Source organism: Epinephelus moara, chromosome 15, assembly GCF_006386435.1.
Source record: "Epinephelus moara isolate mb chromosome 15, YSFRI_EMoa_1.0, whole genome shotgun sequence".
Taxonomy (NCBI): domain Eukaryota; kingdom Metazoa; phylum Chordata; class Actinopteri; order Perciformes; family Serranidae; genus Epinephelus; species Epinephelus moara.
In genome coordinates, this window is record NC_065520.1 from 16,720,909 (window position 1) to 16,743,066 (window position 22,158).

The following is a 22,158-nucleotide window of genomic DNA, read 5'->3' on the forward strand; positions in this document are numbered from 1 at the left end:
AGGCGCTTCTTCTGCCACTATCCCACCAGCACAAGCGGCAACGTCTCTGAAAAATACCTGCTTTTCATGGCACTATTTTGGCGGGAAACACTGCGATGTCTCAAAAAAAGCAAAAAAACACTCAATGCCAACATTTCCTTCTGGCGACAGGGCTGAGATGGCAGACCTTAAAATCACCACTTTAGAAACGTCCTCATAGATGTGAGCGTGATGGTTCACAAAAAAGACATGAGTCACCAATCAAGGCTTCGAGGTTTTCAACTGCATCACACAGTCTTTATTGAGTTGCTCATCGTGGAGCTGCAGACGTTCGTCTCACTGAGCACTTTAAGGAATTCTTGCGTCTTGTGATCACAAGAGTTTTTTTTCTGTTTGTGTTCCTGCCACTTAACATCAATACCCTGTGATCACATGAAATCAGTTCTGACGGCGTGTTATGTTGACCTCACTGAATAATTGTTTATGTCAACAGCTGGAAGTCCCGTCACGAGCTTTGTTGCCTCGATAAGTAGAAAATATTCTACTTAAACTGTGGTCAGAAACTGTTAATGTTGACGTCAGAAAATAATATCATAGGCCGATAACACGTAGACATTATATTCATCTGTTGTGTCCTGCATGAGTGAGTGCATGTTTAAAAGCTTCCACATGTTGTCTTTAATTTATAGCAGTCTAAAAATAATCTGACCTGCCCACTCTGGTCACACCACTGCCTCCACCTTCCTGCCCGGCCTGGGTCATGTTTGGCGTTAATTTTAAAAGGCAGATGGAGGACAGGGCTCAGCACACACCTCTGGTCTCAGCCCGAGAGCCGGCTCGTCCTCTGACACTCAGGCTGCGCCGCTGACAGGTAAGACTTCCTTCTTCACCTTCTGCACTGGCTTGTCTCTGACCCAGTGTTCTCAGCGCTTTCCGCTCTGCTTTTATCTCTTTTGTATTTTCCAAGTCAGTTGTGCAGAGATGTTTGGTGGTTTTATTCCTGTTTAAATCTGCCATAACTTAAAAATAACACCTAATTTAGCCTCATGCAATAGTTTGTGTCATAAAAGTCTTTGTATTGCTAGATTTCTCATCATTATTTGCATATAATCCAGATTTTTGAGGAGTTTTGGAGCTTTATTTGTGTTGTTTGAGCGTAAAAGTACAAAGTATGTCTGATTTCTGGCAAGAGTCTGATTTGTACTATTACACTGGTTGTTACAGAGGAATTTAAATGGTTTATAGAGCCGTATAAATGGTTTAAAGAGGTGTTTTAGGGGTCTCAGTGGGGGTTAAATAAGTGGGGAGGACTAATAAGGCTTCACAGAGGTTTATTAGGCTTCATGTAGGGGCATTGTCAGGGAGTAAGTCACTTATGCTTAGTTACGTGTAGGCCCTAATTAAACCACAGTGAGAATATAACATTTATTCAGTTGCTCAGCATCTTTACTGCGAGAGAAAGACTTTCTTTGGCATTTAAAAAGGGGTGCAAGGGAGTGTAGAAGGTACAGGGGCTTTTTCTAGAGCTGTATAGATGGTTTATAGACGTGTCTAGAGGGGTTTCTGTGGGTGTAACAGACTAATGTGGCTCTGCAGGCTGTACTGGGCTTTATGTAGGGGTTTTGCAAAGGATTTAGAAAGGGGTGAGAGGGTGTGGGGTGTTTTTTTAGGACTATAAAAGGTTTGTAGAAACAGGTATAGCTTGGGGATTGAAGGTACAAAGGGTTCTTAGGGGAGTTTATAGGGGTAAAGAGGCATTTTGAGGGGCGTGTGGAAGGGTTTTGGGGGTTGCTAAGGGGGTTTCAATGCATTTTCAGAGGCATATAGAAGGGTATTGGCGGGGTTATAGGGGTTTTCAGAGGCGTATGCAGGGGTCTTAGGAGGTTAACAGGAATATACGGCTTTTTCAGAGACGAAGAGAGAAGTTTCAGGGGGGTTTTATGGGGATGTAAAAGCATCTCAGAGGAGTATAGAGGTGTTTAGTGGGGGCATGGGGGCATAAAGGTATTTTCAGAGGTGTATAGAAGGGTTTTGGGGGATTTATGGGGATGCAAAGGCATTTCAGAGGCATGCAGAGGAGTTTCAGGGGGTTTATAAGGGTGTTAAAGCATCTCAGAGAAGTATAGAGGGGTTTTAGGGGGTGTAAAAGCAATTCAGAAGAGCATTGAGGGTTTTTTTATAGTGGTTTATAGGGGTGTAAAATTATTTCAGAGGAGTATAGAGGAGTTTCAGGGGGTTTATAAGGGTGTGAAAGCATCTCAGAGGAGACTAGAGGGTTTTTTAGGACAGTTTAAGGGAGTGTAGAGCATTTCAGAGGAGTATAGAGGGGTTTTAGGGCGGTTTAATGAAATAAAAGTACCATATTCAGCATTGTCCAGGTTTTGTCGAGGTTTAAAGGCTGATTTTTAGCTGCTCGCTGAAGTCTTTGAAAAAGAAGGAAGTGGATGAGCAGTGGTCAAGCCCATCCCTTAAAACAATAGTACACTGGTTAAAAATGAACAGGGCTGAAGAGGTACAGAGGTCTTTGAAGTAAGATGAAAGTCACACACAAACTATCTGCCAATGACTGAAATCACAGGGCGCCTCGGCAATGACGAATATGCTCTGCGTCTGATCAAACATCCAGTCAATGGCTGCCTTTGTGTTCTGCTGAACACGGCCTATTAAATTACCCTGCAGATGATTTCATTAGCTAATTCTTCCTGTTTGTGCCAAAGCTGAACCATCACTATCCTAAAACCACCTTCCTGTTCACTGCCAGTCAAAGACAAGACAATGATCATAAACTAGTCTTGTGTGGTGGTTTGGGAGCAACATAGGCTCTGTTGGTGATCAGATGGGCTCTGAACTGATTTCCCCCTTTGAAGACTTCCCAGCTGGATTTCTTCCAGCAATTGATCTGCAGCGGTTGCATAAGATTTTATGCAAGAATCCTTTTTTTAAAAATATGCTGCATCTTAAATATTTGGACCTCTAATGGTGCTATTTGCTGCCCAATAGCTCTTCAGGAGAATGAAGTCTGCAGTAGATGATGACGCAACCATTTCTTCCATTTCTTTTTCCGTCTTTTTACGTAACCCTTCCTTGTTTTCAGTCGTCTCATTCGCCAGATGGATGGTGCCATCAGTTTTCGAAGGGGGAATGAGCGAATTAAGGCGTCCTTTGCCTTAGATTTAGCCTCTTTTGGAGCCAGTAAACCAGATTTAAAAGTCACATTACGTCCATTAATAAAGTGGAAAGCACTTACTCCACAGTTTGTGCCAATTAGGAGGCTGCTTGTGACATTCCTCGGCCTAATTTGTTGTTTGTAGCACTCAATTAAGTTTCCAGGAATCTCAGAAGGGCTCCTCTCTGTACCTGTTACATGAAGGCGTTATGCAACTGATTGGCCCATGTGATGCTGAGATGGTACTGTGGTGCTGTTGTGGAAAAAGAGTCAGCTAATCCAAGTATTAAAGTTTGGATGGCGACAGATCTCAGACGCAGTTACATCATCTCTTTTGTCTTTATCTTGCAGGAGAGAGGACGCAGAGAGGAGATTTCAGTCACAATGGCCGAGCGCTACGACTGTATAGAGTGTCAGGAGTCCTTGTACGGGCAAAAGTACATCCTGAAGGAGGACAACCCGTACTGCGTCAAGTGCTACGAGGCTCTTTTCTCCAGCAACTGTGAAGCGTGCCAGAAGATCATCGGCTGCACCAGCAAGGCAAGTTAAATTGAAGTTATGCCAGATTTCTACTTTTGTCACCATTTTGGGCCCAATTCAAAGGACCTACAGCACAGGGTCTAAAGCAGTGGTCCCCAACTGGTCCAGACATGGGGTCCAGATTTCTCCTTTGTCACTTGTTCAAGGTCCAAAACACACATTAAACACACATTAAACATGGCTTAATAGAGACCGTTTCAAACACAAGTACACAAATCAGCTTCACTATAACTCGCAGCATTCACAGACAAACACTTGTCTTTATCTGGACACATTTTCCCCACAAATACAACATGCTAACGTTATTAGCACAAGCCAATGGCATTTTACATTGTATAAATTAGCCTAGCAGCTAGTGGACTTTTCCTCTTCTCATATAAAACCAGGACAACAGCAGCATTTAACAAAGGTAACGGCACATAATTTGGCTCCATAACAACTCACAAGGTTCACTGACAAAACAACTGTCTTACACTAAACACGTTTTCCAAACAAATACAACATGCTAACGTTATTAGCACAAGCCTATGGCATTTTACATTGTATAAATTAGCCTAGCACCTAGCAGAGATGTCCTCTGCTCATATGAAGCCAGGATAAATCACACATAGGACTTAAAATGCTATTTTTGTGAGTGGGTTTATTGTCTTCACAATTTATCGTTTCTTATCTGTGAAATTAAAGCAAATAAAGTTGCATGTATGGAGTTGCATTTCCGGGGAGGTACACATCAGGCACACCGTATGTACAGCGTCGATTTCACTGAGATGTATAAATCCCAGTTTAGTCACTCACTCTATAGCAGGAAATGGCACTTGAAAATAAAAGCTCTGTGCCGGGAATTCACTGTATTTAAAAATAAAGTGTTTTTTTTTTGTACAAACGGTCCATTCAGAATGGACCCACAACCCACTTTTGGATCACGACCCACCAGTTGGGAACCACTGGTCTGAAGTGCATTGCACAAGTGCATTTAGGGCAACTTACTCTGCTCTAGCTAGTTAAACAGCGCATTAATCTGGGTGCAAAGTGAGGCGCAAGGGGCAAAGGGGTTGTATCTAGTCTAATAAGTAATCACTGGTGGACTTAAGGTAACGGAGACACAACAGTTCTTAGTTTCAGGTGATTATACACCCATGAAATAGTACCAATATATCCCCCTAAATCCTACATGCTGGACCTTTAATTTTTGTTCCATTTTGTGTTTCCAGAACAAGCAAATGCCGAAACGTTAATAGTCTTTCTCCTCTCCATGCAGGATCTGTCGTACAAGGACCGCCACTGGCACAGCGACTGCTTCCTGTGCATCAAGTGCAGCCGATCTCTGGTGAATCGGCCTTTTGCCACCAAGGATGAGATGCCGATGTGCATCGAGTGCTACAGCAACGAGTACTCTTCAAAGTGCCATGCATGCCTGAAGACTATCATGCCAGGTGAGGAGGCCTTTCTGTCTTGCTTTCTATCCTCCTCTTCTAGTCATTTACATACATTAAATCAGGTTAGAAACCTTTGTTGCCATATGTAGTCCACAGTTGGACCACTGTGCATGCTATGATTGATCTCTTTCTCGTCTTCCGCCCCCTCCACCCACCAGGCTCCAAAAAGATGGAGCATAAGGGCAACAGTTGGCATGAGAATTGCTTCACCTGCAACCGTTGCCAGCAGCCCATGGGCACCAAGAGCTTCATCCAGAAGGAAGCCAACAACTACTGCCTGCCCTGCTACGAGAAGCAGTTTGCCATGCAGTGCGTCCACTGCAAGAAGGTGAAACAACACACATCCACTTCATTTGTGTTCCACAGTCACTTCCTGCTGCCATCAGTTTGTATTTTGGCCTTTAAAGTAGGTCATAAATCAATAGTTTCCTGCAGGTACAGCTGATTTTGTTATTGCTTAATGCTCCTGAGGTCGCGGAAGGTCTCTAATGAGGAATTCTTCCATTCCAGAGATAATAACAAAATCAATATTCTGTTTGAGAGGCATTTAAGAGTCAAGTTAACCGTGAGTTTTCCCTTAAACGTCCCCAGGGCAGCTTTGGAGTCAAAGACAAGCTCAGCTATACTGTACATGAACACCAGAATACATGTGATGTTTAAACTTTACATTGCAGGAAATTGCAGCAGTGTCTCTGAAAAAAATCTTGGTTTTCATGGCACTATACCAGCTGGAAATGTGGCCATGGCTCAGTAAAAAACCACCACTTTTTGTGGCACTATCCCGACAGGAAAAAACAGCCATTTTTGGAGCACTATCCTAGCAAGAAGTGTAGCAATGTCTTGGTAAAAAACAACCGCGTTTCATGGCAATATTCCATCAGGAAATGCAGTGTTGTCTCGGTAAAAGACAGCTACTTTTCGTGGCACTATCCTGACAGGAAACACAGCGATGTCTCGGAAAAAGACAACCGCTTTTCAAAGTCCTATCTTAACAGGAAATGCGGCAATGTCTCGGTTAAGAACAATCACTTTTTGTGGCACTATCCCAGCAGGAAATGCAGCGATTTCTCGGCAAAGGACAACCGCTGTTCACGGAAATATCCTGGAAGGAATGCAGTGATGTGTTAGTAAAAAAACAACCCCTTTAATGCCACTATCTCTGCAGGAAAGTTGTGATGTCTCGGTAAAACCAACCAGTTTTCATCGCACTATCCTGACAAGAAATGCAGTGATGTCTCAGTAAAAAACAGCCGCTTTTTGTGGCACCATTCTGGCTCCAAACGCAGCAACGTCTCAATAAAAAACTGCCTCTTTTTGTGAGAGCGAAGGAGGGAAGAAGACTGGTGTATAACAGTAATGGGCAGGAAACAGATGGCGAGCAGGCAGGAATCGGAGGCGTCTTTTTGTGTTAAAAGCTGGGAGGTGAGACAGCAGTCATCTGGCTCGCCTGGGACTGAATCAGCAACAAGCAGCATCGATGACATCATGAGAAATCAAGCAGTGTGGAGCCATGTATTCATGCTTAGTAGTCTCAGTAAATTTAATGTTTAAGCACTTAATTTGACAGCCATGAAAGGTCAATTAAAGGTCAGCTCTTCACACAGTTTACATGACATATGGTTGTATATCTTTCAGCCCATCACCACTGGAGGAGTGAACTACCGCGACCAGCCCTGGCACAAGGAGTGCTTCGTCTGCATCGGCTGCAAGCAGCAGCTGGCCGGTCAGCGGTTCACCTCTCGGGACGACTTCGCCTACTGCCTGAACTGCTTCTGCAACCTGTTTGCTAAGAAATGTGCTTACTGCACCACCCCCATCAGCGGTAAGGGTCCACCTGCACTTCAACCTTGGTCAAAATAGATCCAGTTATTCAGATTTCTGAACTTTTCAATGAATTACTTTGGACTCATCTCATCTAGTTTTTAAATCAGGCAGGCATGTCTACTCTAGTCTGGTTCCAGACCTCTCAGTCGCCACTATAGACTATATAAGATAATGTAAGTAGCCATTGTGACGCCCTCAATTGGTTTGTGCTCTCCTGTTTTTGAAGCCTAGAGTTTGGCATTTTGGCTGCCACCATCCTGGACTTTTTAAACCAGAGGTGACCATCATTGACCCTTGGCTAATCCCTACCCCTTTGTAATGGTCTGTCAAGCTGTTGGAGTGAGCCTGAAGCCCTCACTGTAACTACAATATGCATCTGAAGGATATATCCAGGATGTCTAACAGCTTGAAACACTCAAAATGAACCTTATCCATCTGTAAAGAGATGCATTTCCTTGTGTTAAACACTAGGGGCGTACTCCGTGTACGATATGGAAATATGGACACGAGACACGACTGTGAGAAAACAAGGTGTCGTCATGAACAGGGAAGTTAGCTGTAGAGACCAAAACTGTTTTTTGAACCAGGCTGTAAACATGTTCATATCTGCTGTAAACATTTCAGCCCTGGAGGCATGCATGGATTACTGAGCGGGCCTACCAGGCACAGGCCCAGGGGCCCAAAGTGTTGGGGCCTCCCTGGCTTTTACTTACAAAATGCCAAACTAACACGTTCTGACCAGGAAGAGGCTTTAAATGTCCACAAAGAGACACAAAAAGGTAACAGAAATGGGCAAAACAACCACGAGGAGGAACAAAATTTCTAAAAAGCAACACAAAAAAACCCAAAAAGACACAATATCACCTCAATAAAACAATTAATTACATCAGTAAGACATAAAGTTACCTCAAAGAGACACAAAATGACCACTCAAAGATGACAAGAAGACATGCAAAAACACCACAAAGTCAGGGTGTCTTCTTCCGCTCTAGGAAGCGTCATGGGCCCACTGTATTTCTGTGCCTGGGGCAGTGGCGTAAGGTGGTTGTGACGGGCCCCAGTTCACACTATCATGCACATATCTTCTCGTCACATGATCTGAGACTTGACACTGGTTAACATCAACACACATACTACCCAGCAATCATCAGTGTGTATATGTATATGACAAAAAATACCAAAGAAAATAAGAAATTATTTGTTTAATTTAACAGTTTTTATTGTTGAGAGTTCTTGTTTGAACACAGGTATATTTTCAAGGTGGCAGTCCATTCTCCACCCAACACATTCCTGGAGGGCCCACTCTCCACTCTCTTTAGTGGCCCCCGTCTCATGGGCCCTGGTGTAGCTGCATCCCATCTTCCCATAATGCCCAGAGTCAGATTTTCAGGCTGGGTTCATTCTCCGTAAACTGCTGGGGTGATTAATGTTCCAAGAAATGGATACTGGTTTACGTAAAATCTGAAGAAGAAAACATCTTTAAAAGGGATCTCATTTACAAATGAAAGGAACTTGCAAGAGACGTATTTTACGAGTCTAACGGACGTTGTGAAAGCAGCAGAAGCCAACATACCTGCGTTAATTCTTAAAATGGGTCAAGCTGAAGCTGAAGATACTAGGAAATGTTTGTCACTGTCTAACGCTGCGTCCTGTTGGTCATGAGACACTCATCAAAAACAGCTGCTCACAAAAATGTGATTACAGTACATGCATTAAAATGAATGTGTCCCAAAATACTGAATATAACAAGATAAAGTCTCATTACACGCCACGACGTGAACTAGAAATATACAGAATTAACTTCAGTATAAATGACACCTTTAACACGGCCTGAACCTTTCCCGCATCACATGCTCCCCTCTGTGGATCCAATCACCTTCAATTACAGGGTTATTACATTACAGGGATCATGAGACAGCCTGCTTTGTAACCCCCTCGTGGCTCCTCTGTGTCGCCTCTGTCTCAGGTCTCGGTGGCAGCAAGTACATCTCGTTCGAGCAGCGGCAGTGGCACAACGACTGCTTCAACTGCAAACGCTGCTGCGTGTCTCTGGTGGGTCGAGGCTTCCTGACGTGCAAAGACGACATCCTCTGCCCCGACTGCGTCAAAGACTACTGAGCGACCTCCGAGGAGTCCGTCCGAGTTGGCGGCCAGTCAGAGAGCGCTGGCGGGATCCTGCTAACCTTTCATTTATCAGCGTCTCACACATTAATCGGCTCCCACTGCTGTGGTGTTTCTGCATGCGCTGATGATACTGTGTTTTATGAAAATGAGTTCATTCCAGGATGCAGTTTGTTTCTGTTTTGCTGAATGTATTACTCCTCTGAGAAAAAATGTGGAACGCAAAGACAGAAATCCTACAAAAATCTAATAAGTAAATCTAATTTGTGGAGTGAAACTATCTGTGTGTGGCATCACAATAACTGTGTTTGACTTATTAGAGCATATTAATAGCATGTTGTTTTCATGAGCGGCACTTTGATGGCAATTATTCTTAACAGAGTTAATATAATATTACTAATGCTGTTTATTCTAATTACATGTTTGACATTTGATTCGGATTATATGTGTTAAGCATAATAAAGATTGTGTGGATTTGATGAATGCTTTGTGATCAGTGACGCAGCTTGTCTTACAAACATTATTCATATGAGGTCTTATCAGGTCAGTCTTATGCCCCAAAAAGAAAATATGCACTCACTGGCCACTTTATTAGGTACACCAATCAATGGTGTATTTCTTAGTACCAACTGAGCATGGTTTAAACACCACAGCCTATCTGAGTGTTGTTGCTGACCGTGTCCATCCCTTTTATGACCCATCTTCTGATGGCTACGTCCTGCAGGATAACGCACCATGTCACAAAGCTCACATAATCTCAAACACAGGCATGTTTCAAAGGTGGCAATATGTCTGCCTAACATAGTTGGAGGGCCGACTCTCTATGGGGCCCTGCCTGCACTGTGTCTACACCCCTGGTTTTGGGGTTGTTAGGTCGTAGCAATTAATGCAATTAGGCTATAAATGCTGCTAGACACAAATTCTGAAGTTATTCATACTAGTAAGTCATTAATAAAGGATTTAAATTACTTACAATTGGAGTTGTAACCACGATAAGATGTAAATTAATGGTGTTTTGGTCCAGACTGTCTTCTGGACGAACAAAGATCGTCTCTTAATGCAGTAGCAGTATGAATATCAGAAAGAGCTCTCACTCTGTCCCGTTTCAAGACCTGCTTTAAAAGAAACCTACATAGGGGTATTATTTAAACAACATTGAAATTACATTTGAGGCTTTACATATTTGTTTTGTCTTCTTTACTTTCCACATAAAATATAGTGGTTCAAAATGCAGTTTTTCTGCAAGCAATATGATTAATCTCTTAAAAAATACGTCTCTTATTTCAAAATAAATTATTGTACAAGTCAACGACTTGAAAAAATATTCCAGATCTATTCAGAATTATTTTATAAATAGGCATTTATAATAGTAATAAAAAAAAATAATTCTATCACTATCATCTGAAGCTTGAAAGCACCTGATTTACAGTATAAATCAAATCGCCTACACAATTACGTCATGCTCTGTCGGAAATACACGATCTTCGTTTAGCGTACAGGAAGTCGGCAGCAGGTGCCACAGGAAGTGTGTGCGGTTCATCCTTTGCCTGCAGAATAAGGGGGAGCTAACGGTATTTAATTACAACAAATCGCTCAATAATCCCAACGAAAGAAAAATAACATATAAAGTAAGATATGCGTCTGGTTTTTAGCGGGTAGTGTTGTTAGCTACATGCGTTAAAAGTAGCGTTATTGCGTTGCAAAGTGACGTTTGCGCCGGGAAGCCGCTGCGGCAGCTAGCTAGGCGGCTAGCTGAATTAGCAAGGCTTTGTTAGCTAAGCGGCGAAGTAAAACTATTCCGGTATAAAATATGATTTTAGTATTAACTCAGTGTTGTTTGCGTTTATATATTGACGATATAATGTGTGTGGGGTCAAACTACAGTTTCACAGTAACGTTAGCCGGCTATAAACGTTATCCACCCCCTGCTAAGTGGGCTCACTTTTTACCATTTGTCTTTTAAATTAATTATATGCATCGTTTTGTTGGCGTTAGCTGCAGCTATAAGCTAATATAGCTTGTTTTACACACACAAATAAGTGTTGTGTTATTTCCCTGTTATTATTTTAATGTTTTAATTGCTACTAATCCGAAGGAGACGCTCATACAGGCCGCTGTGTGACATATGGAGCAGCGCAAGGCCAAACTGCATTAGAAAAATCGATAATTAAAGACAACGTGGCTCTTAGCTGACAGTACACTATTTTTTAAACATTGATTTCTACCTTATATTAAGGTTATTGGTCTTTTGGTAAATTCGGCATACAAACTATCTACTAATAATGAAATTATGTACCAAAAAAATAAGTTTCTTTTAATGGGTGTAGGCACTGGAGGAAGTGCATTTGCTAATGTACCGTACTTAAGTACAAATTTGAGGTACTTATACTTTGCTTGAGTCTTTTCCATTAATGCCACTTTATTCATCTACTTCACTTTATTTTAAAGTGTAATATTGTACTTTTTACTTCACTACATTTATCTAACAGCTTTGGTTATGAGTTAATTTCCAAATTAAAATCAGTTAGCTTCTAACAGAGTATTTTCACAGTGTGGTATTTCTACTTTTACTTAAGTAAAGGAACTGAATACTTCCTCCACCACTAATTTGATGCTCCTGCCCCTCCCTGTCTATTGTGATGGAAGATGGGTGGAGAAAAACAGGCAGGACAGCTTTTGAAAGTGGAAATTGTATAAGTGATATTAAAGATTTTAAAAAGAAGCTACAGTCTTATTTTATGTTTGCTGACTAGTATAATGTCCTTAAATTGATGTTATGTTTCACGGTGCACATAAGAGACCATTAAGTGTTCCCTTTGCTCATCAGATTGTCTGATGTCTTCAGCTGAGATGAGCGCTGCGGTACCCAACCATCGGAGGACCAAGCCCGGTGGTGAGACTTAATTCAATTTTAAGAGAATACACAAAGCTAAAAATATTCAACATTAATTTCCTTATAACAAGATCCACAAGTTGCAAACAAGCAGATTTAATTCTTGGGTCACTGCAGGGATAAAGACCGGGGTTGTGACCAGCGGCGTGACTGGGCCGACCTCCCAGATCCCCGGTCTGTCCCAGACTGCAGATGAAACGTCTCCAGTGGAGAGGATCAGCGGACGGCGAGTTGGGATCTTTGAGTCAGACTCGGAGTATGTCAAGCTGGCAAAGGGAGGAGGGCACAAAGGTAAAGGTCTCTTTAGGTGTCCTAGTTTTATGACAGAGTGCACTGAAATGCTGACGATACATTCATTAAACGATTGTGTGTCTGAAATATTTGTTGTCTCCTTTTGCACATTAAGATGAGGTAATTTGATTTACCTGCTCCTGCCCTCAGATAGAAGAGTTGACCTTTAAGTCCCCATGAGATGAGAAATACATTTTTGCAGTTTTAATCCATGTGTTAATTGATCATTTATCTCTTGTTACATGCCAACTATATATAAAAAATCAGCATCTGAGTATTTTTACATCAAAATCCTGACAGCTCTGTAGCACCCACTAGTGGCGGGCAGCTGCATGACCGTTAAGCAGCCTTGCACATGAATAAAACACTAATTGGTTTAACCGACTAATATTTGTGGTGCAAAATGAGTCGCTTCACTATCATGATTTGATCTATTCAATCCGATAACATTTGGAAAGTCTAGAAGAGCCTCACGATTATTTTATTTTATCCCCATTCAAGTTAGCGGAGTGCTGAAGCAAACGTTAGCTGCTTGGCCGGTGGAAGTCTCTAGTGCGCTTGCTCTATGGCCTTGTGGGTAACCTGTGAGGGTGTCACATGTACTTCAGTGTATGTGGAGGGAAGCAGTTCTCTTTGGGTGTCATGATGAAGACGTGTCTCGATGAGCTGTGGGCTCCTGTTGAACCTCATGAGACAGCCATGTTTGTTGTTTTGTGGTGAAGACTGCAGTAAAGCCATTGTTGGTGAACGGGACCTGAACGCCTCACCATCCTTCCTTCTGCAGAGTGGTCCGGACCGCTAGAAGCTAGTTACCAGCTAACAAGCTAAGCTAAATTAATGTTAATAAGACAGAGTGTTCCCAACAACGGTTCGGAGCCGGTAAGCAGCAGGAAGTCAAACTTTTTCGGCTTCACACGCCACTGAGCAACTTTCACAGGAATAAACAGGGCCGGCCTCCAACGCTGCGTCCAGATCTCTTTATACATCACAGCACAGAAGTTATAGACGCTCAAACTTCTGTCTCACTGGGACTTTAACTGTGCTGTGAATTAAAACAGTGGAAGTCATCACATTTTGAAAATGAATTTTAAAAAAAAATCCCAGCTGATTTGTTTATTGTAGACACTTTAGCTCCAGTCTTTGAAATGCAAATCACGAGCATACCGCTCCGCAACATGAAAGGGGGAATCTTTTTCCAAAAAATGCTCTTTTTTTCATACATCCCCCCCCTGCACAACAAGCCGCTTCTGTTTATTGAAACTGCATCATCACCGGGGAAAAACAGGCGTTGCACTGAAAAGTTCAGTGTCGAGTTTCACATGAATGTTTTATGCCATGCACGGATGAATCCTCTGCAAAGTGGTGACTATTCTCACTTGTTTTATTGGTTGCAGCTCAGATTGTTGCTAAAATAATTGAATTAATTATCAACTTGTGCTTTGAAAGGTGAGATACAGCAGCGTGCTTCATTACTGAACATTGTGCCCCTCCCCTCCCCCCCTCCCCTCCCCCGCAGGGCTGTTGAGTCATGATGCTGATTCTGATGACCAACCCAAGAAGCCGTACAACCCACCCAACTGGTTCGGAGGTGATGAGTCAAAGAGGTAAGAACACAAATCAGCAATCTAACACGATGAAGATGCGTCTCCGCATGTTGAGATGGTGTGCAAATAAAAACAGCCTCTAATATCTGTTTCCTAACACACGCTCACCTCACACTCTTTAACACAGGGTTGTTTATATCAGCTGTAGAGAGGGTTATGATTGTGTTAAACGAAGAACCTGTCTTCAGTGGGAAAGGCAATCTGATCAGCCAACTGGATTTTTTAAAGATAAAACATCTCTAAGTGCTTTTTGATCCTCTGAGAGCCACATGCAGCACGAGCCAAGCGTACGCGCCACAGCCCAAACCTCCCAGAATGTGATAAGTGCCCAGCAGTGATTTCACATCGTGTATGATCGTGGTTTTGTGCTTACAGCGGAAGCAAAGCGATGTCTCCTGATGGCGTGACGAAGGCGGCCATGCGGCCTCTGAACGCCCCGTTTGGCACTGATAACTGTTCGTCCTGGGAAAGAGACGATAGAGTTTCCCCCTCTAATGAGAAGGTGAATGGATCGAATGAAGTCATCCCCCCCCACCCACCCAGCATTTATACCGTGTCGATGTCTTCCATCCTTTTTTATTTATTTATTTATTTACACTTTTACCATCACCTTCCCTTTTTTCACCTGATCCATCGTCGCAGTTTGGTTGAAATTCATTTGGGTTTAATTTCTGCTGGTGCTTTGGCTGTGTGACAGCTTGGTGGAAATGTTGGGAAAGGTTATAGGTAAGTACAAAGTGAAGCATTAAAGGGACCTGATGAAACACAAATTCATATAAAATATGTTTCATACAATGATATCTTTATTTTTTTTAAACTAAAAACACAGTGTGTCAGAACAGTAATGCTTTTAACTGCATGTTTTTTAGGTAGTCTTATGAGGATTGATATCTTGCGGAGGCAGCTTGGCTAAAAAGCAATATTAGGACAAGAATATTAGTTGCATCCTAGGGCTGCCCCCGAGCAGTTGACCAAGCATTTATGGTTGTGCGCAGACCTTACGCACGTCGAAGTATAAATCCCTGAAGGATAAATCACACAAGACTTAAAATGCTATTTTAGTGGAGGCTTTACTGTCTTCACAATTTATTGTTACCTGTGAAATACAAGTAAATACAAGCTCCGTTTCCACTGAGAGAAATGGTTTCAGTATACAGCGACAAACACGAGGTCTGTGTCACTGCGACGTGTAGTTACATTTCTGGGGAGGTGCACGTTAGGCTACGGCCGTAACCTACGCGTCGATTCAACGCAGAACTATAAATTACGTGTTAGTCTTCCAGAAAGGTCATGAGTCGGCAAGATTTCATTGGACGCTTAGTCGCAGAAAACAAAAAAAGAAAAATAAACTCTGTTAGGAGCTGCGCCTTGTCAAAATAAATCTAAACCTGTATGACTGGACCATGTGTGACTTTAATTTGAAAGGACAGATGCAGGGAATCCAAAGTGTGGGATCCAGGGCGTAAAATTAACTTTTTACCTCATCTGCCATTGGCTAGTGACCTCCAAAAATAAAAAAAAATCGTGCCTTGTTTGACTAAAAATAATTACCTTCCGTTTTTAGTATGGAAATCCAACTTTAGGAAAATCCAACCCTGTCTTCTGTGTTTCTTTGGCGTGCTTGCGGCAGAGGCTGCAGCTCATCGTGTTGGTGTGCGGGTCGTAGGTCAGCCATGACCGCGGCTAGCCAGCCTTGTCTAGTTTCCATTTTTCATTAAATGCCGTGCGACATTTGTACTCCGTTTAACTGCCGTTCTTCTTGTCCAAGTCCAACATGTTCATCTTCGTTTTTTGTCTTTTCTGGCGGTGGCTTCACGGCAGAAATGTGTCGCCACATCAGAAGTTACCACTGAATGCCCATGGTTCCGGTAGCTGACGTCATGTGTTCCCAGCACACGTACAATAAGCCGCGAGGGTCAAAATAGTCTGACACAGCTGGCAGGAATGGTCGAAGCACATAAAAAACCCACATGAATGTCAAACTTTTCCATCGGCCACTGGCGGGTATTTGTTTTTGAAGGTGAAGGACGAACCCAAGGTGATATGTAAACTCATCTTCATTGGTTGACTACAAACATGGCGTATCATCGGAAACATGGAAGTAGCTACATGCCCATTAGCCCACAGCGTCATTAACAGGCGGCTCGCTCAGTGTGTGACGTGCACTTGTAGATAAAATATAGGCCTATATTAATGAAGGTTCATTAGTACGGTTTGTATTTCTCTGTAATGTAGCACAGTGTTAACAATGTTCCGACCTATTAATATCGTAAACGTGCAGGCGACTAGTCGACTAATGGCCCTAAATGACGACTATTGGTCGACTAGGAATATTCTTAGTCAGGGGGCAGCCCTGTTGCATACCATAATTGCAAACTCAGTCAGTTTAAGAGCATTTACATTCGAGAAAAAAAGGCAAAAAAGCAACATTATAAAAATAAATCTTCTGCTGTCTGCGGGTTTTGGTTCATGCCACTTTCCTCAATCATTCTCCATTGCATGACAGATTGCATTTGCCATCACGTCATCCTCTGCTCTATCAACTTGCATGTCAGCTTGTTTATTTATCAATAAAGTGAATAAATCGGTGTATAACTCCGCAGCACAAAAGTCAAAAATATCCACTTTTATTTGTCTGTAAGGGGGCGATCACACAGAAATGAGACGCTAGAGACGCGGACGCTTCAAAGACGCTTGAAACGCTGGAAGTGCTTATTCAATGCGCGCTAGCTACTGGCGTCTGACGCTCAAAAAAGTTGGAAATATTTTAACTTTTCAGCGTCTACGCGCTTCTAAAAAGAAGCATCTACAAAAACACCCGTCTATGAAGACGCTTGAACGCCGGTCAGACGCGCCGTATCATAGGAAAACAATGGTTTTACTGGTGTCGCGTTTCTTGCGTTTCATCTCGGTGTGATCGCTCCCTAACGTTGCTGCTACGTTCAAGTCTGTAACTGCCTTTAAATGCGACACAAATAAACGTAAATGTGGGTAACTTCTCCACCCGACAGATGTCTCCTGATGGCGTCGCCAGTCAGCTTGAGGGTCTCGTTGTGACCAACAAATACAAGAGAACGTGAGTATTAATCAGTGTGATGGAACACAGAGTCAAAACAGCAATAAATCTCTCAAGACTGCACTGAAACAGGTGTTGGATTGATTCGCTGAACATTGCGAACAAGTCATAACGCTGTCTCGTCTCACCTTCGTCGTCAGGTCTTATGAGAAGAAGGCTCCTCCAGTCAGCATGTCCAAGCTGCTGAGTCATGGCTACGTTGAGGAGAAGAAGAAGTCTCCCACTGACGACGATGCCTCAAGTAAGGTTTAATTTCTCTGTGATCAAAGACCTGTGTCCGTGTGCGTCTCCACACTCTCACCAGTCACGTTAGCGTGCTGCGTCTAACATGTGTAAAGGCAGCATCAGAAAGTTTGAGTTGGGTAAACAAGGATGTCAGCTGAGTACGCGGTCCTTCAGTGTGACCCAAGACACATGAGGCCTGAGCGATTATGTCCCAGGACGCATTGAGGCGCTTTGGGTGCGTTCCCACCTGTACTTAGAGCTGTCCACTTGTAATCCAATCACCCAAGATGCATGATAATCCCAGGCAGAAACAGGGCAGCGTTTTTTTTCCAGATTATTTCCAGACACGGTGTGACAGGTTTTTGCTTCACTCGTTGATGTTTTCTTTGTTTTCCAGGTGTGACCTCAGATCAGACCAGCACCGTCGCGACGGAGGACGTGGACGACCTGGAGTAGAGTGCACAGGTGCTGGTCTTGAGGGAAAGGGGGTCATCCTAACACTGGTTCATGGTTTCCACAAGATCCACGAACACACCACTCCGCCCCTCTCGGATTCACTCGCGTTTATTGTACATCCACTGACTGTTAGGTTTTGTACTCATGTTTATGCAACGGTACTGTCCTCTCTATTTATTTGCTTTGATTTGTAAAGAAGAATCCACACAGATTTTGTTGAGTAGACGTGTCGGTGCTCGCGGTATCCTTTATTTCTGTATTGTCGTTTCTCGATTTGAAAGACGAGTTGTGCACGGGGCAGGAAACTAACTCAGTTTGGATGCAAACCGGAGACCTGTTAGTTTCCCTCCCTGGTTGTATGAAGATCGAGGTAGTGAATTTAAAGTGTTTGTGCTTAATGAAATGTGGTTCCAGTGACGTGAAATATTATTTGTTTCGATTAAGGGCTCCTGCTCTCTGAAGGGAATTTGGAGGTCTGTGTGTTTTCAGCTGTGGGGGTGGAAACGATCATTCGTTGAGACAGCCACCCTGCAGCTGTGACCACATGCCAAAGTGCATACTGATGGCCACGGCCGCCAGAAAGGGCCAACAATGATTTTTTTTAGGTTGATGCTCTGCAAAAGGTTGCTCTTCCCTCCTGTCCCCTCCGTAATTGGGTCCCTAAAATCAAGAAACATCCCTCTTTTACTGTGCAAGCTGCATTCTTGTGCGATAATCAGGATAAAAGCCCATTCACAAGCCTGATATTAAAGAACTAAATTAACTCATGGGATGCTTACAAGTCTCCAGAAGATTTGAATACTATCAGGTGCTGCAAGATCAATTTTGTTGTCACTGTTTATTAGGAAGCTCACCAGGAAATCGGTGCCAAGTGTTTGATGCCAGTCCAAATGTGTCAGAAGCTTGCCAATGATAGAACTGAACTGGGTTTATTCTGCATGCTAAAGCCGTTCAGTGTTATCTTATTGCATTCTCACTCAGCCTAATAAACCCCAAACTCATGCAGCAACAGATAAAGTATTCTGGGACATTTTAGGAGGGGGGGGTGGCCACCTTCAGCAGACTGCCAAGCTGAGAGTCAAGTCCAGCGTAATTCCCTGTGAAGATTAACGCAGACGAGTTTTTAAAAAGTGAGTTCTGAACGTGCCAACCAAGCAGTTTTTCCCTGCTCACGCAGTGTTTTGACTTTGTAGACATCAGTAGGAGAAGTTAGTGTTAGTGCACTGCCTGATCACACCGAACCCTCCAACTCATGACGTGTTTACCCAGCGGATGGGAGTTTACTCTGCTCAGATGAGAGACGTGGTTACTGCTGCAACATTTTTGTGCCAGAAAACTTTACTGTCACAGACCTTTAGTCCTATACGTAGGAACAAGAGCTTGCCACGAGGTTTTGCCCAATGTCTACCAAGACATTCTTACATTTTACTCAGTGAAATAATCTTACCTGTTTAAAAAGTTCATTTTATGTGCGTAAATTCCTCAATACTTCCAGCAGCAATTGAGAAATGTGGAATTAACAACCACCAAATTGACTGAAATAGAAACATGTATTATCATGTGTCGTCATTTGCTGATTCATACTGTTTCCTTGTCTCTAGACCCCAATCGTCATGTCAGCATCGCGCTCGCGTGATGTCAGCGTTCACACAACACTGAAGCCACTGTCTATAGTGTCAATCATCAAAGGAGCAGCCAAGCTTTCAGTCCAGTGTGCAATTTTTCACCCTTTAGGTCACTGCTTTCTTCGAGCCCCGACCGATGGCTGTCCCTAATTATTGTGACACTGGATAAGGATCTCACACCAGACATAATCCTGTTTGCTCTGATAAAGTTTGAAAAGATCAAAAGAACTTTATTTGTATACCACTTTTCAAAACGCTTAACACATTGAGATCAGGATAACACAATTCAGAATCAAAAAATAAATAGCGTAAAGCAAATCTAGTAGCTACTTGCACACTTTACCAGCATTCAGCTGGTGCTAATTTCCAACCCTGGTGTTTGGCATATTGTCAAAATATAGACGTGAGCGTGCACAGAAAAACACTAAATCCAGTTTACTAAAAAAAAAGCCTTTTAGGACATTCAAAGTCATAAATTTGCCTTGCCTTTTGTCGGCAGTAATGTCAGAAAATATTTCTGTATCTGTTTGTGTCGGAACATTTTTTTTGACACCTACAAACTGAAAGTGTGATTGATTTGACAGGATGTTCATTCCTTTTTTTGAGGAGTTGTAGAAAACACTAGCCCCTTTTACACTGCCTGTTCAAGGCGGGAACATCGTGCCGTGATGCCGCCTCGGCGTTCTGTATATAAGGTGCGACAGCGGAAAGAGGGGGGCAGAGTCGTCTCGCCTTTAAGTCGCCACGGGAGGTAGTAAGAGCGCCGAAATGATGTCTGTATAAACAGGACAGCCTGCAAGATGGGTTCAAGGGCAGCACGGGTGTGACATTTTGACGATGTGTTCACTGTGCGGCCCACCTGGAGATTTAAAAAGTTGCTGTTAGCAGTTAGAAGCTAACTCAAAGAAGAACAGCAGCTGTAAATTGGGAAGACAGTAAGATTCGGGAGCTCCTTACCCTCTGAGCAGAGGACGAGATCAGGCGCCAATAATCAACACATTCTCACTCCAGCCTCGTCACATGTCAACATTTGGTCATGGACTTTCCATTTCCAGATAAAATGTGAAAGGGTGCGTTGGTTGTTGATGTTCTGGGACTCCATGTGCAGTTCAGCCTGTTACATGCATTGTCTTCTTTCAAAATCAGCGCACTACATCGGTAAAACACTACAAATCTGCGTTTATTTGCCTTCAACAACTATGGTTGGGTTTAAGTGTTTGACCCATTCACCACCCCTCCTGCCCACCCTACTCGGACGTTCGTCGCCTTAACTTTCATTCGTGTCCCGCCACGTTTCCCCCTGACGCCGCCGAGCGTGCCAATGGTAAAGGACAGCTTTTTCGTCAGTGTCTGACACTCATGGGTTACATGTCACTCCCATCATGTGTCTTTTGAGTGACATAATGCCGCTGTCGTTTGATTCTGTGTAAAAATGAAAAGGAGGCGTGAAGAAGGGACTTCGTAGCGGCCTGTTGTGTGATCTCTGTATAGAAAGGGCTACTGTCACTTTCCCTAGCTACAGGAACTAGGGAAGCTCATCGTCTCATAATGGGCAAATGTCAATTTTAGCAAGAACTTAATTAAGCTCAGTTACTAATCGGTTAATATATCAGTTGTCCGGGTCCAGGTTGCATTAATTGAATTGGTTATGTCATTAGGATTTACTGTTATATACTGCTGGGAACCACTGAAAAGATTTCTAGGCCACATTGTCCCAACTAAAACGGGTATTAAATTCCAATTTATGTGGTGATAACAAGGTCTTAAAACATCTTAAATTTAACTAGGAGAACTGTGGAGCAACACAGACAGAAGAAATGTGGCATGAAGGTTTAGTTTGGACGGCGCTCACACAGTTGGCCTCCTAAACCCCAGCAGACAATAGAAACAACTCCACCTCTTCGTCCTCTGTTTGTTTGCAGAATTAGTTTGACTGTCAGGACGTCTCAAAACCAGGTAATGGATTTCTGTGACACTTGATGGACAGTTCAGCCTTAAGTCATTTAACAGTTCTAATTTCTTAGCCGTGAGCGTGAACCTGACGGTGACAGTAAAATCCTAATCCTACAGGGACATTTGTCGGGCGGAGAAAATGCTCTTAAAAATGAAAAGGACAGGAATGATTTATTTGGGTGTAACGGCGAGATTAAAGCTCCGAGTTTGTCCTAGTAAATCCAACACATTCATCACCTGCGTCTCAGAAATGATGCAGCAGCAGCAGACTCTCATTGGAAAAGAATTTACTCTTACAAGAGATGTGTCATGTTCAACACAGGTTTAGGCTTGTCACTTTTTTTTCCAGCACAATATATTTAAGCAATGATGCATTATTTATCTGTTACGTGGTATTAAAAAGTGTTGTTCCGAAAACTAGACGCACTGGATTTTATTTTGCAGTAGACAGAATAGCGAATGTATCATCTTTTTGTTTTTGCTTCAAATGACGGGTTTATTTTTATGATAAATATTCAGGGTACAGTATTTACAGTTAAAAATAGTGTTTCGTCAAGTTGCATCCTCTTCTCCCAGTGCGAGTTGGTGACATATCCGTTTACAAACAAATAGCGGGAACCTTTAGTGGCTTAACTTTGCAAAAGTCCTCCCTGCGGTCTTGTCATCTTGCTTTTTGATCTGCAAGTGGTATGCGTTCATTTTTACATGCGAGTGTACCAGAAGAGACTGAAGAAGGCAGCTTTTCAACAGAAGATCCCCCAAGTGTTTGTGTTGTGAGGAGAAATCCACCTGACACGACTCAATGTAACGACCCCGCTTATCTTGATGACTGCACACAGACTCTTAATTATCATTTCAATAAATGGGCATGTGCATGTACCTGTGTCCTGTTTGATTCTTCTTTACCAAAGAAAATTGTACTTGCTTGATTGAATTTACTTGCCTATCACACTATAATACTGCGTCCAT

General features: G+C 42.8%; 2 protein-coding genes across 3 annotated transcripts; both read left to right on the forward strand.

Moving 5' to 3' along the window:
* The first annotated feature begins 719 nt into the window (after positions 1-719).
* Positions 720-9,531, forward strand: LOC126401840 (four and a half LIM domains protein 2-like). The gene is made up of 6 exons (XM_050063356.1): positions 720-850; positions 3,497-3,685; positions 4,944-5,118; positions 5,280-5,449; positions 6,757-6,943; positions 8,912-9,531. Exons 2-6 carry the CDS (start codon positions 3,530-3,532, stop codon positions 9,061-9,063), a joined length of 840 nt encoding a protein of 279 aa, XP_049919313.1. The 5' UTR covers positions 720-850; positions 3,497-3,529; the 3' UTR covers positions 9,064-9,531.
* Positions 9,532-10,552: 1,021 nt separating this feature from the next.
* On the forward strand, positions 10,553-22,066 carry c15h7orf57 (chromosome 15 C7orf57 homolog). 2 transcript variants are annotated; one of them, XM_050063180.1, is made up of 8 exons: positions 10,553-10,637; positions 11,894-11,959; positions 12,077-12,250; positions 13,767-13,854; positions 14,230-14,356; positions 16,866-16,930; positions 17,071-17,171; positions 17,553-22,066. In XM_050063180.1, exons 2-8 carry the CDS (start codon positions 11,902-11,904, stop codon positions 17,609-17,611), a joined length of 672 nt encoding a protein of 223 aa, XP_049919137.1. In that variant the 5' UTR covers positions 10,553-10,637; positions 11,894-11,901; the 3' UTR covers positions 17,612-22,066. The 2 variants fall into 2 exon arrangements, with proteins under 2 accessions (XP_049919137.1, XP_049919136.1); XM_050063179.1 differs by having other exon boundaries at positions 10,564-10,694.
* The last annotated feature ends 92 nt before the right edge of the window (positions 22,067-22,158 follow it).

Bases quoted from the DNA above. Each gene is read 5' to 3' on its own strand.
- c15h7orf57 (XM_050063180.1), top strand. From the start codon at position 11,902: ATGTCTTCAGCTGAGATGAGCGCTGCGGTACCCAACCATCGGAGGACC. The intron at 11,960-12,076 runs GTGAGACTTAAT...GGGTCACTGCAG, and splicing joins TCGGAGGACCAAGCCCGGTG to GGATAAAGACCGGGGTTGTG. The intron at 13,855-14,229 runs GTAAGAACACAA...TTGTGCTTACAG, and splicing joins GGAGGTGATGAGTCAAAGAG to CGGAAGCAAAGCGATGTCTC.
- LOC126401840 (XM_050063356.1), top strand. From the start codon at position 3,530: ATGGCCGAGCGCTACGACTGTATAGAGTGTCAGGAGTCCTTGTACGGG. The intron at 5,119-5,279 runs GTGAGGAGGCCT...TCCACCCACCAG, and splicing joins CCTGAAGACTATCATGCCAG to GCTCCAAAAAGATGGAGCAT. The intron at 6,944-8,911 runs GTAAGGGTCCAC...CCTCTGTCTCAG, and splicing joins CTGCACCACCCCCATCAGCG to GTCTCGGTGGCAGCAAGTAC.